Raw genomic sequence first — 17,563 nt, 5'->3', positions numbered from 1 at the left:
ATATCCTGCAAGAACACAAGGCAGCTTTATATCCAGCCAGGATGAAAATTCATGCAAAGAAAAGGCTTAGGAAAAAGGAAAAACTGTATTATGACTGAGAGGAAAGGAGGCATTAGAGCCTCTCCAGCACAACAGTCCTGTAAATTATTGCAAAGATGCTGTGTTGAGTCAAGAACAATTTCACTGCTGTGTCTCTGCACTCATGTGTTTTGCATTTGGACACCTCATCAGAGCTGATAACCTTGGAAGGGGCCTCCTGAACCATCTGGCCCCAACCCCAGCTCTGAACAGCCTTCATGTAGGTACCTGATCTCCCCCTCAGTGAGGAAATGCTTCCAGGCAGCCAGCTGGGACTTCACTACTCAATCTGTGCAGATGGGAAGGCAAAGGGTAAAATCCCTTCCAAAACCCCTGTTGTTTAGCCACAGGGCTCATTTTAACTAACCTCAGGGATTTCAGTGGAGTTACTAGTTAAAGCAGTGTAGATAGATGTGGATAGATTATAGCAGTGCTGCTAAGTTTGCCAAGGAACTGACTTGAGAAGAGCTAATGCAAATATTCTTAAGAACAATTTCCATGCAGCTTAAGAGTGAGCAACAGCAATAAAGGAAAAAACCTTAATTAAATAATTAAAAACCATAAAATTTCTCACTGGATGAAAACAAAGATTGCTCAGCAGGAAAAAGGTGAAGGGATTGTAAGGAGAGGAGTGACCAACACAGGGTAGCTCTGCACATTCCAAAAGCCACAGCTCATCAAAAGCCCTGGGGTGATTCGTGCCTTGGGGAAAGCAGAAATACCTGGCAAGGAGGGGGAGCGGATCCGCCATCTGCCTGCTGGGCAGGAAAGGAAAGTCTCACCGGTCTGTGCAGACTGGAGGATTTCAGGAGAATGGGAAGCAGGTTGCAGGTAGCCACAGGAAAGTATGTCACTCATCAGGACTAAAGCTGGTTCACTGCCAAATCCCGAACTCTGGCTGCAGAGGCTGGGGGAAGACGTTCAAAATGAGCAGCACTTGGTCCAGGGTGGTGGGAAGCTGATGAAGGATAAGAAGGGGTCCCAGGACATCAAATAAACTCTTGGATAAGAATCACAGTCATGCTTTTAAAGAGGTTTCTGCCAAGGCCACAGAATGCACTTGCCCCTGGGCTTGGTGGCTGCGCTGCCTTGCAACTCACTGCAGACTGACAGACAGACAGACAGACACACTTCTCAAACCATGGGAGTCAAAGTCCCTTTGTCACTCGCTCAGCCTTGAGCTCTCTGAACACCTTAGATACCACAGCCTCCGTTTCATGCCAATCTTGAAGACAAGGAAAACCTTTTCCAGTATCTGCTGGAGAGCTATTATTTGGCATTTTAGCACCTCTCCACCTCCAGCAACATCTCCCAGAGCCTGGGCTCCCAAGACAGGACCAGAGCAGTTTGTTGCGGGATGAGTGACAGCTGATTCCACAGCTCTTTGATCCAGACTGTGAACTGCTGGGGTGGACTAAAGAAAGAGGATTTCAGCTGACCTTCATTAGCTTTCTGCTGCTCCTTTCCCATCTTGTAAATTAGCAAGTATTTGCATCCAAAAGGTAGTCGAGCCAACCCAATAGGGCTAGGGCAGAGGCACTTGACAGAAGCGGGCAAAGGTGCTTTTCATTTAAATGAGGGGAGAAAAAGACTTTCCTGTCTACTGGGCCAGGGAGGAAAATCCAGGCAACACAGATGCAACCTGGCTTCCCCCTCCTCTCTGGTGCCATAGTGCAGCCCAGTACAGGGCTGGCCAAACGACCACGTGAGATTTTAAAGCTGCCTCCCAACTTCAATAGGTGGGAGAGCAGGAAGGAAAACAGCCCCTCAATTACCACAGTGATTTTCATTGCTATTAAATATAATAATTTCTGTTCTCTTTCATCTTCACTTCTGTGAGAGCTGGCAACGAAGACAGCACACAGTAAGGATAGGCAGAGCAGGGGAATTGCAACAAAGAATATAACCTCCAAAATGCACTGCCAACCCAGGGACAGGGAGCACAGGAAACAGGGAAACCAAAAGGCCCGCTGCTATCAAAGGGTGGGAAAAGGGACCAGACACAGAAACTTGCTCAGCTTTGTTTCTTGCCCTCACCACAGCTGCAGTGTCTCCAGAGCACTCTGAGCCTGCTCAACACCACCAACAGCCCCTCTCAATGGAATCCTAAGAATTTTCAGCATCCTCTGCAGCACAGAGCTGGACCACACCTCCCATCTCCCACCTGGGCTGCCAAATTTAGAACACCAATCTTATGGCCCACCCTTATTTCTGGCCCTGCTTCACTGTGCGACGTGCAATTACTCAGGCAAGAATTTCTGCTTCTGCCCCCATCACCTGGGCTGCTGTCAAGGTGTTTTCATGGACAATCCACCCCTCTGTGCTCAGGTGAGCTCTTCTGGCCAGCAAAGATGCTGGGCTGATGGGAAAGGCCATGCCAGCAGGCAGGTTTTCACCTTTTCTTCAGCACACCTTGCTCCAGACTCTTTGTGGTAAGTGTTCCTTTTTAAGATCTATTGATTTCATAAATAATAGAGTAAAAGAAACACATCACACAAATACACAGGTCGAATACTCTCTCCCTTATGAAACAAACAGCAGCTACAAAGAAAAAAACAGCCCAGCAGGCGAGCATTGATCTTTAAGCAGGAGATCAAGTGGCATTAGAGTTATTTGTTAATTAACTTAACAGCACATAGATAGGGCTAGATTCAAACAGGTCACCTTAGGGGTCTTGCTCCACAAACAGAAGTCTTGAAGCCTGCTTTTCTCATTCCAGGAGCACTCATCAGCTTCTGCAACACCACAGCTACCTCTGTCTTGGTTCTACTGACTGATTTCCACAGGGGACAAGTGCCAAAAGCCAAAATCTTCATCCCTAATTCCTGGAAAAAGCTCCCAACCTAGGGAACTCAACACGAATGAGAAAATTCTCCAGCCACAGGCCTGAATCAGAAGACTGACACAGAAATCAACACCTATTGCTGCCAGGATGAAAAGAACAGTGTCTTCTGAAGTAACCACAGCCTAGAAGAACAAAAGGAAAAGGATAATCCTAGGCTTTCACAGGACAAAAACCACCTCAGTTAACCTCGGTTAGCACAAGGTGCCTGTTTAACTACATGGACCAGGTGTAACAAGAGACAGGCAGAGCCTTTTGTGGCTGTTACAGCATCTACACGTGGCAGAGTGGATTCACACAAGGGGAACAGCAATGCCCCCCCTCATCCCCTGCCCAGACCATGCTGCCAGGAGGACCTTGTGGCACCCAGCACACTCCAAGGTGCTCATTTCAGCTGAAACAGGCAGGAGTCCTCCCTCCAGCTGGAAGATCTGCACACCAAAATTCAGCCCTGGCTGTGAAAATGTGAGGAGGGAATCACTGCCAAGAGCAGCCACCCCAGAGGGAAGCAAGGCCATGCAGGAGCTCCATCCAGGCAGCTGCTTAGCTTAACCCTTTCAGTCACCAGCTGCAAGAACAGCTACCACCAGTGGCACATGCTCTACACAGCTACAAGCTCTTGCAGTAGGCAGGATCAGCCTCAGCAGCATTCCCCACTGGAAATTTGCAGAAAAAGCCTTGTGCCACACAGAGCACCACTGTATCTTCAGCTTGCCTGGTCTCTGGAAGGCAGCAGTGAGTTATTAGCTGCATGGGAGGTGCCTGCAGGGAGCAGAAACAGTGAGGGAGAACAGGGGTGACAGGTTTTTGGCACTGGGTCATGGCACTGATTCAAGCCTAGCATTTTTGTGACAACAGAATGGTGTGTTTCCAGGGTTTATCCAGGCATTATCAGGGAGGAAGGGCTGAAGCGAGTACAAAGAAATCTAAAGGTGGTCACTGGGGAAAGACTTCCTTGCAGATGGCAAATTCCTAGCCTCAAGCAGTGGTCACCTGGCCTGTCTCAGCTGCAGCTAAGCAGAAAATGAGCCTCTGCCAGAACATGCCCAGGTGTTCACAATACTCATCCCCCAGAAACCACCCCACAGCACACTCTCCCAGCTTGCTGGTTTAACAATGTACCTTCACCTTTACTCAGAATTGATACCAGATAGCTTCAAAATCCACCTGAGTTGACAGCCACCCCTTGTGCAGTGCAGCACAAAGGCTCTTCAGCACACCTTTACCAGCAGCACTGGCTGCTGTACTACAAGGAGACAGGGAGAAAGTAAGGGATACCAGAGACCAGTGACCTGGAAGCACATCACACTCTTCACTGACACCCCACATTCAAATCGCTTGACGAGCTCTTCTTTCATGGAACCTGTACCTCAACAGAGGAAGTGATTTATAGATATCTCCCCTGACAAGGAGAACAGGGGGACTGAAGAGTGATATCTGCCTGCAGTGACAGCCCTGTAGCAGAGCTACAAATCCCAGCTTTCCCTGAGACACACGTAAAACTTCCTACAGCACATTAAATCCAGGTCAAATACATGGAGGAGTATCAATAACAGAATATTCTTTCCCAGCTTATTTCCTTTCCAAAACTACAGGTTATCAGGTCCTGCCACTTGAGAAGTACCTGCAGACCAACGGTTTCTAAAAGCAAGAGAAGAAACACAGCCCTGCTCTCACGTCAGAGTGACAAACCTTTGTAAAATGATTCGCTTCCCTCCCCTCCTACTCACTCCTGTTTTAAAAAAAATTAGTTCAAAAGCAGCTCTTTAAAGAGGTTATATAATAAGTGATTTGTACCACGAGGCTAGCCAGTTTTAGCCCAGCTACTTAGATCATAGTTGTATTTTATTTCCTGGTTAGCTGGCAGACTCATGTCCAGTGACAAGCCTGCAGGCAGAGCATGCTCCTGGCCATTGCATTTCCCAGCCAGGAGAGTCAGTACCACAGTGTTCTGCTGCTTCTGCCTTTTCAGTAATGAGCTCTGCTGTTGTATCTGTCCAATTCCAGCTCCCAGACAGGAAGGAAAGTGGGCAGTGCTTGAAGATTCCTACTTTTTCACAGATCACGGTTGTGTTTAACATGCTCCATACTCACAGCAGCCAAAAAGCCATTTGCAGCAGCACTGGGCTCCCCAGAGGCCCATCTCAGCACAAAGAACCCTTGCTGAAAGTTTAGTGAGGTCATATGTCTGGCAGATGTAATGGCAACAAATTAAACTACTTTTTTAAGAACTTGGCTTCCACCTTGCCTTGGAGATCCAAAACAAAATCCTTAACTCTTCATAGGCTCCCCTGCACAGAGTTCACTAAATGAGGTTTTCAAGGCAGGATTTGTCCTCAAGCAGTGCAGGGGCCATGTCAGCCCAAGGACAAGCCACAGGCTGCTCCTCACTTGGCTGCTCCACTGCTCCCTGAGTCAACAGCTTCACAAATGGGACAATGCAGATGTGCCCACATTAAAAACAAAAGATCACAACTGTAAAAATAAAAGTGGGTTTCACTCATTCCAGAGGCTACTCTCCTCAGCACTCAAAAACTGTGGTGCTTAGTGGATAAAGCACAGAACCTCAGGACAAGACAGGCAACAGGATTTAGGATCCTCAAGGTCAGGGGTTTTTTTAAGTTTTTTTTTTGAGGTTGTTGCTCAATCTTTAAGGACAAGGATTAAAATGTAAATCTTGTATTCTCCAAGCCTTGCCTGCCTCTCAAGCAATAGCCAGCCTTCAGAAGTGCTGGTATGTTTTAAGTCCTGTTCCAGGTAAGAGGGTTGTAAAGGGGAAAATGAAGTTGCTGAGATTTAGGACAAAGAAGGTAGATAATGCAGTCAGAATCTTTTCAGATTACCATTCTTGCCACTTAAATCATATAGAGGTTGTAAGATTGCCTCTCCTCCTGACTCTCCACACCCATCCACCTGGCTTACCTCTACAATAAACATGGAACAAGAAGCTAAGTCCAGAAAAGCAATTTTCCCAATCTGCTGCTTGTAGTTAGAGCTATTTTTTTTCCCAGTAGCTCTTATGGGGCCGTTTCAGATTTGTGCTGGTAACAGAGCTGATAATTCAGGGATGCTTTAGTGCTGCTGAGCAGTAACAGAGCCAAGGCCTTTTCTGCTTCTCGCTCTAACCCAAGAGACGACGCTGGGGGGACAAAGAGTTGGGACAACAAAGACAGCTGAGCCCAACTGACCTAAGGGATATTCCAGACCATGTGGCATCATGCTCAGCATATAAAGCTGGGGAAAGAGGGAGAAAGGGAGGGCATTCAGAGTGATGGCGTTTGTCCTCCCAAGTCACTGTTACATGTGATGGAGCCCTGTTGTCCTGGGGATGGCTGAACAGCTGCCTGTCCACAGGAAGTGGTGAATAAATTCCACATTTTGCTTTACCTGATTGACTGTCTTTATCTCAACCCACAAGTTTTCTTGCTTTGAGTCTTCTGATTCTCTTCCCCATCACACTTGGAGTCAGTGAGGGGCTGTGTGGGGATTAGTTGCCAACTGGGGTTAAAGCAGAACATCCTACATTCCTCTAGTCCTCAGCATTTGAGCACTTAACCTATTTTAGAAGCACAATTATATCTCTCATATGGATTCACTCAGAACATCTGAAAAGGAAAAGCATCTGTATCAAAAGTGCCTAAATGTGAGCACCTCTGGACACACATGAAATGTCAATTGTATTGTCACCCCCTCTAAAATACTATATTTAAGTTGCTTCTTTGTCTCTAAGACATTAGAAACTACACATTAAAAGGATGCAAAGGCTATTTTTAAAGTAAATCACAGAATATTCTGAGTTGGAAGGAACCCACAAAGATTATTGAACCCAATTCTTAAGTGAATGGCCCATACAGGGATCAAATCCACAACTGTGGCATTATTAGCACCACGCGCTGACCAACTGAGCTTAAAAACTGATGTAAGAATATTTAAATTTTCCTCTCCACACCCCAATCTCAAAGGCCAGCCCACAACACTGAGGATCAAGTTGAAAGTTTAGGCTCTTGCAACTGATTTTTGTCATAATTTCAGTGGCAGCAGATCAGGGCAGGAAGAGCTTTTTTTCCTAGCAGCAAATTGGCTACAGCATTTTTGAGTCCCCTCCTCCCCACCCATCTGCATCACCACACAAGCTCATTTCAATGAAAATTATGTCAGTCTCTCAGAAAAAAGACATTGAAAGCTTAGAGCAAGAGCACAGAATATCACCACCACATTGATTCCATTAAGGAAAGTAATGATTTATCAGACTCAGAGCCTGGAAACAGAAAACAAAGTCTGTGGCAGAGCAGAGAGAAACTCATCATCAACCAAGCATGGAAATGAGAAAGCTCTCAGCCTCCCACAAATGAAGGAATGAAATATTGTGATCATGCCAGCAAGGGGTTCTTAGAGATGCACAAAGGACCAGGGGGGAAGGAGACCAGAAGCTTCCTAGTGCTGGCAAGAAAACACAACCAGCTCCCCCCACGTGGGATGAGGAGCATTAGCACCACCAAGGTGCTGTCCCAGCCAACACAGCCTGCAACAGAAGCAGGTGCAACACCAAAAACTCTCCCAAAACCAAAACCACATTGCCTGGCCTTAAAACCAGCTAAACCCCATGCAAAGTAAGGATGCCAGCCTGTCCTCAGGGAAGCATCCAGAGTGCCACAACACATGTGGAGATGGAGGCCCTGGAAGAAGTGCAAGGCTGGCAGGTGCTGGTGGCATGAGGTACGACCAAGGCCAGGGACTGAGGCAGCCTCCCTGTCTGCAGAGATCAGTGGTGAGGAGAGTAACCCTGAGGTGCTCAAGTTCCTGCAGCTCATTTCTCCAGGAATGAGGGTCAGAGTTTATTGCAAGGAAGGAGACCACCAGTATGTGTTAGCAGAAAAGGTGCTGCAGACAGGACTTCCCAGAAGTCCAAATTCTTGTGCAACTACATACTGAACATCTGCTCAAGCCTCAGAAAAGTCAGGAGGAGCAATGAGGGGAGGAGGGTGCCAATGATGAGCTACTCAACTGTGAAAACATCTGCAAAATGACCAAAAATTAAAGGCAGTCCAGTATGAGACAAGGGGAGTTCCATGATGGAGAAAACATTCCACTGTTTAGTTCCTTTCCTGTCCCTTTGCCCTGCCTTTAATTTAAGAAGCAAAGATGAAGCAAAATCTCCTTGGAAATCACTCTGCATCTGACATGCTGGGGCCTCTGTTCCAGCCTCAATCATTTTTCCTACACTGCACATGGGAGCAGGGGTAAATGTGTCAGATTTAATCACCTCTGCACAAATATCATTCAGGGCCTCAGTTGCTGTGTCAGATTTGCTGTGTGAGACTTGGCTGAGACAAACCCTGCCAGGTCCCAGTTGCAGAGGACCTCACCTGCTTGATATGGTCCTAGACCAGAGGTGAAATATCAGCGCTCCAAATATCCTGAGAGCACTTTCCTTCTTACCTTCAGCCAGCACACACCTCAGCAACAAGCCTAATATAACCTGGGCCAGGCATCTGGCAACTCCAAGTTGCTCACACACTTTAAAATTAACTTAGTAAGACCAGAGACAGGAGAGATGTGACCTTCCAGGTTAGTATTCAGTCCACATGCTGGCTGCTGTACTTCTGGAAAGCACAAGAGATCACAATTGTTACCCACACTTACAAATAAAATATTGTTTTTATTTTAGTAAAGTAACAAAGCTATTTACAGATACAATAACTATACATTCCAATTGAAAAACAGATTGTGCTCAAAATTGTTAAAGCTAGTCACACACAGTCTGTTAGGAACACAAACAACCTCAAACCTCCCAATGCCTTCACCTCCTGTCTGATCTTAGGAAATCAGTTTGTTTTGTTCTGAATGATTTTCTGCTGATTCTCAAGACATTCCTTCAGCTTGTCTTCAGTGAGTGTCAGCCTCTGCTCCAGGATGGAAACTGTCTGCAAAACAAAGTGAAAGCTGCTGTTGAGCTACTGACAAAGACACACTGCACACTTGTACTCCCAATAAGATGTGCCCAATAAAATGCTAAATTCACAGGAATATTTCAAGGTGTTTCTAGGCTGGAACTCCAGTGTCAGCATTCCAGCAGGGCAGAGCCCTGAATGATTTCAGAGAGGAGCAATAGAAGACAGTGGGTGCAAAGCTCTCTTGCAGACAACACCAAGCACCAATTCCAGCACTGGTGCTTTCAGACTGGGCTCTCATTTTTTCTCCTGGACAGGTTCATGAAGCATCAGACACACTTCTGCTAACGAGACACACAGATTTTAAACAATTTTGCTCAGTTATGGCTCTGATTTTCTCTCTTCGCTTCCAACCATTTCCTCCCTTCCCTGAACACCACAGGTCTGCTGCAATTAAAACACTCAAACCTTGCTGGACAAGCACCGTAAGAGGCAAGAAAACCTTCTCAGCCTAAGACAATGCAGCAGGAGATGGAGGGGAAAAACTCCAAGTGGCAGCATCTATCTCAACATAATGCCTACATTTTTTTGTGTAATCCAGTTACCCTGCAAAGGATTGTTCTCTTTCTCCTCGAGCTGAAGTCATCATGTACAGGATGCACAGGAAGAACATTTTAACCACGTGGCAATAAAACCTTCTGCTGAAAACCTTTTATTGATCACTCCAAGATAATCACAGGCCTCAGCTATGCACAACCACTTTCAGCTTCCAGAAACACCAGAATGGCTGATAATGGGTGGTGATGATTTAATGCTTTAATATCCATAAACTTATCAGCAACAATCAATAGCTTCACGTTTTGGGCATTTTTACTGCATAAATAACATCCTCTGCTAAAAACAAAGGATGCTCAGAACCTTGGACTTTAATAAAGTAATTCAAATAAACTTGGACAACCTCTGTTTGTATAGCAGTTATACATAGAAAGCCTTTTAATAGCACATTTCGTAAGCACATCTCTAAGTGCCTGACAAAGGCAAGCAGGTCTCATTATCCCCATTTTACAGCTGGGGAAATGAAAGCACAAAGAGAGGAAATAGCTTGGCTAAGGCCACTTGAGACTAAGAAAAGTCTCCTGTAAAATGATTTGGGGAATGAGACAAGTCATGGGGGAGAAGAGAAAACATAGTAAAAACAACAGCAGTCATAAGGCAAAGCCATCTTTGGCAAGTCTGCATCAAGGAAGTCAGGAAGGGCTTGAGGCTGTCCAGTGTATCATAATGCACCTTTTTTCCCCTCCCTAATCACAGTTCAAAGCTTATTTCTAATATATTTATTATTTCTGACCTGTGACAAGGCAGAAGAGCTCTTCTGCAGCTTCACCTGAAAGAACAAACCCTGCACTGCCCATATTTTCCATGGGCTATAGAACCAGCTGTATTTAAGTATTTTTTCCTCTTCTACTTCCATCCCTTTGAGGCACAGGAACTGAAGCACACAGAAAACCAGAAGAAACATTGTGGAGCAGGCAGGTAACATCCCAGGTGCCCCAGAGCCAGCTGGAGCCCTCCCATCTATTCAAAGGAAAGAGAATTTAATTTTTTCCACATCCAGCCTAGTGACTGTCTTGGAGACCAGGAACAAAGCCACCAAGGGCAGAACACAGCAGGCTGAATGTCTTCCAGGGGTTACAGCAAAGACCTTATCCTTCAAGCAACCAGAGAGAGAATGAAAACCAGTAGGGATCCTGGTTTTTCCATCTAAAAAATGAACTAGTAACTCAACACTCCAATAAAAAGAGGGAGAATGAAACATTGCATCAAATTTCCTTTAGAAAGATAATCAGCTGAATTAATGTCCCAGTCACACTGCCCTGCCAGAAGCAATGCCCTGATCACTCGTGGTTCCTCTGTTCCATGATTTACTGCCACCATGATCCTGTCAATAGGAGTTAAGAGCTGCTACACACAGCACCATGAGACACAAGTAAAGCAGATTTCACAGAATGTTGAATTTGTGAGAAAGCTGTAAGGAAAATGTTTATTGGAATGGAAATTGCATGTAAGTATAAGCAGAAACTTGCAGTAAGTATTTTTTGGAAACTAAGAGTGGAAAAGTAGCAGTCAGAAATGAAATTCAGGAAGTCCAAATTAGGAATCAATGACTATAGTCCATTTAGACTTGGATGTATGATGAATATAAATACATAGGGCATCTGACATCCTAGGAAGGTAAGGGAAAGCACAAATACTGCCCAGCTGCTGTAAGTGCTATATTGCAACTTGCACAGAAAAGCTCCTTTATTAGCAGCTGAAAGTTTTACAGTATTTCCATGCTGCCATTTATAAAGCAAGTCATTCTCAGGAGGCAAATGAAACTGCATCCATTCAACTCCTGCATGCTTTTGCTATAGCTTCTCAAAGATAACAAACCAGCAGTTCAGTTAAGGAGGAGAACACTGTTAGCCAGATCCAGTGAGGATTCACTAGAGCCAGGCTTGCCCTCTGTGACAGGATCTGGGTTTCCTGGTGTGTCAGGAATACAGAATGTCTCCATTACGCACCCAAGAGTAAATGCTGGATAATTTATTGAAGTCTTGGCTCAAATTGGCAGAATCATAACAGCTTAGGCCTAAACAAGAAAAAAAGAACAAGCTATTTATTTTTAAGGCATATTTCTGACATTACAGTAATATACTGAGCATTACTATGGGTACCTGAACAGAATACAGGAATTTTTCACAGATAACTTAAATCACTTCTACCAACACTTCCTGCAACATTTGTCTTCATTTATCTTCACAGGCTCAGCATTGAAAAAACCCATTCTTCTCTTTGGAAACACTAATGAGAAACCACGCAGAAATAAAAAGTTGCCTCCTATTAACTTAAAAATTTCGGGGAATATTCACTTCCATCCTCCCCCAGGACACCTAAACTGAGGCACCCAGTAGTCATGCTTGCTTACCTGATGATAAGCCCCTTATTCTATTCCTCCATGTTATTTTTACAACCCAAATAACAGTGATTTGGGATGCTGTTCCAAGGTGCTTCCATCGCTATCTTTTCCTTAATCCTTCTTAAACATGTTTGATTAAATAGCAGAGACAGTTGAAAAGCCACTGGCCTTAGGGCTGAAGCTTCTGCAGTAGCCCTGGAGGGGCTTTTGAAAAGGACAGATAAGGGGAACCAGATGCTAATTGAATGCCAAAAGAAACCAGTTCTGCCAGCATCCAAGGAAACCTGAACAGCAGAGTCCAGAGCAAGAGACCAGAGGCCACCAGCAAGCCTTTGGAGAAGCAGCGGAGTCCCTGCCAGGAGAGATCCAGCCAGCCAGAAGACTGCTATGAGCTAAAGTAGTACTTAACCTGGAATGGGGGCAAGGCAGGCAAGGGCACAGAAGGGTGGAATAACTAATGCTCAGCTCAGCCTGCTAAGGGACACTCTCTGCAAGGCCAAGGGTGCTGCACAGGGCCTTTCCAGTATGCAGTCACAGTGGCTCTGAGTTAGCCATGCAATAGCACAGGGGACAAAGGGGCCTGACTGATCACCAGTAATCATGGAAACCCCCCAAAAAGTATGGACACAGCAGTTCCTCAGATCAACTAACAACAGCTTGGCTGAACCTAACAAGGGATATGATCCTGCACAGTGACTGCACCACAGATGTGTTCTTGGCTCTGTGCAGGAAAAATAGGACAACTGCATTTCTATTCCAGTTTCTTCAAAGCAGAAAATCCCTCACTCCATGGATCTCAAAGGAAGCAGAAATCGTTCACTAGCTTTACTTAAAAAGATCCTAAAAAGTTTGCCCCACTCTTTTTTCTAAGCATATCCTAAAAGATTTTGCAGAGCACCAACATATCAAACAGCTCAATGAAAAAACATTACTTCTGCCTCTTCAGATTTTTCTTCCCTGACATGTTAATTTATGAAGACAGCATTTTCTTATCAATTTATTAAAAAAAACCACTCACAATGAACACACAACAAAGGCAGATGTTTGTAAGTTTCTGTACCACAGTTTCTCCACTCCACTGTGTGGGTAGAAGGAAGAACTTAGGGATTGATGGCTTTTAAGAGGTCTACTGAAGATTACAGATGCCCCATGGATTTACAGAATGAGACTTGTCACATTTGACCTGGACTTAAAAGGTTAAAGAGCTCTGTCCTCTGTAACAAGCATGGCCAGTGCAGGTGCGTTCTCAAAGACACCCTGCTGAAACTTCTTGTGATTTTACCTAAAATTAGCAATTTCAGAGCCCATTTTATTCCCAAACACGGCCAAGAAGCACAAGTGAACTGCATCATAAAAATGTTGCCTTGGCATCCAAGGGGCACCCAGGTAAATTAAGCTTGGGAGCCTTTTCTCTAAACTAATGCAATGAGTGAAACAAACTACCATAGGAAGGGTTTGCACTGGGGTAGCCCTACCTACCTTTCATAGGAGAAAAAAAACCTTAACTCCTGTCACTAACCACAGTTTACAACTCCAAACTGCAGCTGCAAGATTGAAAGGCTCATGGGAGAACTTATGCAGCAAGAGATCAAGCATGAACCTGTCTGGCAAGAAGAACAGCTTCTCCTACTCCCATACTGGGTTTTGCCCCAGCACACTGCCAGTGCCCCTGCACCTCAGCAGCTGCATTTGGACCCCCAGAACAGATAGATCCCCGCTATTACCAAGCACACTTAAAAAGAGCTGGGCTGCTCTCCTCATGTGCAAATGGTAATTTAACAGCTTTGAGATGGCACCCAAGCCAGCTACACACATCCTGCGTGCTCTCAACATTCTCAGCAAGAGCTGGCAGTTCAGAAGTGAGGAGGTAAGTCTCATCTCACAGTAGAACAAGGTATGAAGCTTCCACAGTAATTAACACCTTATGTAGCAAATCAATTCCTGCAAGGACTAGCCTTACTCCAGAGGTCAAAGCCTTAACTTCAGAGTAGGTTTTGGTTTAAAATAATATGTGGGGTGGTTTCTAACAGAAATTATAATTCCTCATAGACTCAGCCTAAAACAAGATGTGCTACCCAAAACATTTTAAATCAGGTCTGTAACTCCTCACCATCTGTGCTGGTTTTCCATTGAAGCTAATCACCAAAGTGATTTTTCTGAGAGAAGCTGCTAAGACCTTCCTCCTGTCTGACAAAAACCAATCAGGGATTAGTTCTGAGAACTGACAACCTGTTACACCACTGAGAAAGCTGAACATTCTACTATGAACACACATGTTGAAAATTAACAAGCCCGGGCAAAAGCTCTCTTGCTTTCTAGCCTTGGCAGATAGAAGTGGCTGGTGCTGGTAGCCGGGAAGGGGAGGCCGTGGGCCCTGGCCAAGGCTGCTAACATCTTACCAACACTGAGCTCTGTCCTGCTGCCAGGCTGAGCCATGGCTGCTAACATCTTACCAACACTGAGCTCTGCCCTGCTGCCAGGCTGGGCCATGGCTGCTAACATCTTACCAACACTGAGCTCTGCCCTGCTGCCAGGCTGGGCCATGGCTGCTAACATCTTACCAACACTGAGCCCTGCCCTGCTGCCAGGCTGGGCCATGGCTGCTAACATCTTACCAACACTGAGCTCTGCCCTGCTGCCAGGCTGGGCCATGGCTGCTAACATCTTACCAACACTGAGCTCTGCCCTGCTGCCAGGCTGGGCCATGGCTGCTAACATCTTACCAACACTGAGCTCTGCCCTGCTGCCAGGCTGGGCCATGGCTGCTAACATCTTACCAACACTGAGCCCTGTCCTGCTGCCAGGCTGGGCTGGCTGCTAACATCTTACCAACACTGAGCTCTGCCCTGCTGCCAGGCTGGGCCATGGCTGCTAACATCTTACCAACACTGAGCCCTGTCCTGCTGCCAGGCTGAGCCATGGCTGCTAACATCTTACCAACACTGAGCCCTGCCCTGCTGCCAGGCTGAGCCATGGCTGCTAACATCTTACCAACACTGAGCCCTGCTGTCAGGCTTAGCCAGGGTCACTCTGGGGTCACATGGATTAGGAATACATGAAAATACCCGCAGAAGGACAAATACCAGCACTAGCCTGGCCTCATCAGGATCCCTACGTAGAGATCTGCTCAAATTGTGCTGCTAACTAACCTCCTTGTCTAATCTCTAGTGCAGGGCATGAGAGTTCACAGCCTCACCAGATCTCTTCAGCCACCATTCTGACATCCTCTACTGAGGACACTTGTAATTTTTTTCTATTCAGCAGCCTGAATACGAGAAGCACTAAAAGAAGGAAATATTTCGAAAACTCAAAACCAGTACTGCTCAGCTACCCTCTCCTTGTTATTAAAATCAGGGTGGTAAGGCTGTGGCTGAGGTTATCCAGAGAAGCTGTGGCTGTCCCATCCCTGGCAGTGTTCAAGGCCAGGTTGGATGGGGCTGTGAGCAACCTGACCTGGCAGCAGGGTTGGAACTAGATGAACTTTAAGGTCCCTTCCAACCAAACCATTCCATCATTCTCAGCTGCCATCTCTCCTGCCACCTCCCAGCATACCTCACTTTCTGCTGAACTGCCTGAATTACAGTTTACTAATCCCTTCACTGAATTATAGAAGCAACTTTGGTGTAATGTACAAATCTCCTTCTGTGGTACTCAGCACAGCAACAAGTGATCACTTGCAGTGCTCGCTGTGCTTTTTACAGTAGGAAAACCACACAAGCATACCCAAAAATTCCAGTACCATACAGTATTTGCCAGCCAAGTAGCATGACCAGTACCAGCATCACAGTGACCAAAATGACCCTGGGGCACAGGAAAAGTGTCCTTTGTATTAAATCAATCCTAGCCACAAAGATGAGCCACAGGCTCTGCCAGTTTCATCCACACAGGGTAGAGACACAAGGCACACAAGTCCTTTTCAACTGAGTACATTTACAGACCTCAGACTAGAAATGTTTCATCACACATTGCTGTTGCTTTAGTCTTGACAGTTCATCAGCCAAAGCTGAACTGATAGCATTTACATCAGATGCTGCACTTTTCTAGAAAGGAATGGCTGATGGCTTCTGTGCAGCTTCCTTGGTGCAGAGCTCCCAGAGCTCTGGGACTGGGGCCAGCAGAGCAAATGGAGTCAGGAGACTCCCAGTTTTGCCAAAAACACACCCAGTCAGGATGAACTACAACAAAATGTCCAAACATGCACCATGACAGCAACTGCACAATGCAGAGGTTTAAACCCCAAATGACCAGAGGTCTTCCCCAACCACAAAAACTTCAAAGCCTCCCCATATCCATCCCTTGCCTCTGAGAGGATGCAGATCACTCACCTAAATGAACTCAGCTGCTGCTATACAACAGCTGAATAATCATTTGTATTAATCTTCAGTCTGTTTGTGAAAAGAAATCGTGGGAAGTGTTGAGTATTCCTTCATATTGAAGGAAGATGGAAGGTGAAGGTCCTGTGAACATCCAGGAAGAGGATCAGCACTTCTGAAAAGCCAGCCTTCAGACAGTGTCCTGCTAACACAGCAATATCCCTCAGACTGCATTTAATTTAAGCAATCTTAGAAAGAGGGAAAATGTATTTGCATCTAGATTTTAGAACAAGCATATTTTCAAAGTAAATTTCAGGGGGCAAAAAAAAGTAGCTCTGCTCAATGACAGAGGACTGGCAACAACCAGGGTACTTAATTTGTTTTGAGTGAGAGATCAAAGCTACTGAATCTCTAAGAGATAGGTCTGACTCACAAGAAATAGCCTCTACGAACTTAAAATTCAGATTTAAAAACCAAGCTCCTCTGCCACCCCATAGATTTTCAGATTAGAGCTTTATTAGTGTTTCAGATTTCAAACTATTTCTCTTGGAATAAAAATTACTTGCAGTTTTTCTCCTGCATATTGAGTCCATCAGTGTTCAGGTCTTGAGAGCAACACAGAAACCAAGATATTTGTGCACAGCAAAGGTAGATCACAGGACAGATGGGACACAATCCCCCTATCACTGCCAAATGCTTCTTGACTGGGAACTACTTGAAGTCATAAAAGCATGTATTTTACTAGACCACCTGCTTAACTTACATCCAGTGCCTCTCAAAAGAGAGGCCACATTCATCCCTCACTAACACAGGCTTGAGACTGCATCTCAAAAAAGGAGGAAAAATTTTATTTTACTCACTTTCATTACTAAGCCCTGGACACACAAACATTTACAGCTTTAATTAAAAAGCAACTCACTTGTGTCCAAGTCTTTTTTTTATGCTAAAAAAATAATTTAGAAAAATTCTTTCTCTGCCTGCAATCTTTTCTGGAATGAAATAATCCTTTAATCTCACATGATCTAGATTATCATTCAATTGAGGCTTTGGATTATTTTACAGATTTATCTATTCTTCTCCATTTCACTGTGTTGTTTTCTTCCAGCTTCAATGCAAGATTAGTTTGGGGAAGCATATAAAGCCATTTCCTGTGGGTGGATTATCGCAGCTATTTATGAATTTTTATGCTAACCTGATCCTGAACTCTTCATTTGGAGAAGACATATTCCTTCCCACATAAAACCAGCAGCTTTTGCCTCTGTGCCTGCTGCCCACAGATGAACAGAGTGAACACAGCAGCTGGAGGTGTTTAGTGTGAGGACAAGAGTACATTAAACTGCTTGAAGATGATCACTGAAAGTACCAGTTTTCCACTGCAACCAAGATAGTTACTCACAGATCTTTTCAGAAGGGCAGTTCAGCTATAAATGCACAAAATGCACCTGAACCAAGCAAATCTTTGATATCTGCTACATTTTTG

At 45.2% G+C, this 17,563-nt stretch overlaps 1 protein-coding gene across 3 annotated transcripts in view; it reads right to left on the bottom strand.

Moving 5' to 3' along the window:
- Nucleotides 1-8,707: 8,707 nt before the first annotated feature.
- POC1A (POC1 centriolar protein A) overlaps nt 8,708-17,563 on the bottom strand; it is a 43,529-nt gene continuing 34,673 nt past the window's right edge. For all 3 annotated transcript variants that reach the window (XM_062500437.1, XM_062500436.1, XM_062500438.1), the window contains one exon: nt 8,708-8,844. In XM_062500437.1, coding sequence (XP_062356421.1) covers nt 8,746-8,844 — 99 coding nt within the window. In that variant the 3' untranslated portion in view covers nt 8,708-8,745. The remainder of the gene's footprint in view (nt 8,845-17,563) is intronic.

Source organism: Cinclus cinclus, chromosome 12, assembly GCF_963662255.1.
Source record: "Cinclus cinclus chromosome 12, bCinCin1.1, whole genome shotgun sequence".
In the NCBI taxonomy this organism is placed as follows: domain Eukaryota; kingdom Metazoa; phylum Chordata; class Aves; order Passeriformes; family Cinclidae; genus Cinclus; species Cinclus cinclus.
This window is presented reverse-complemented; position numbering and strand designations above follow the sequence as displayed.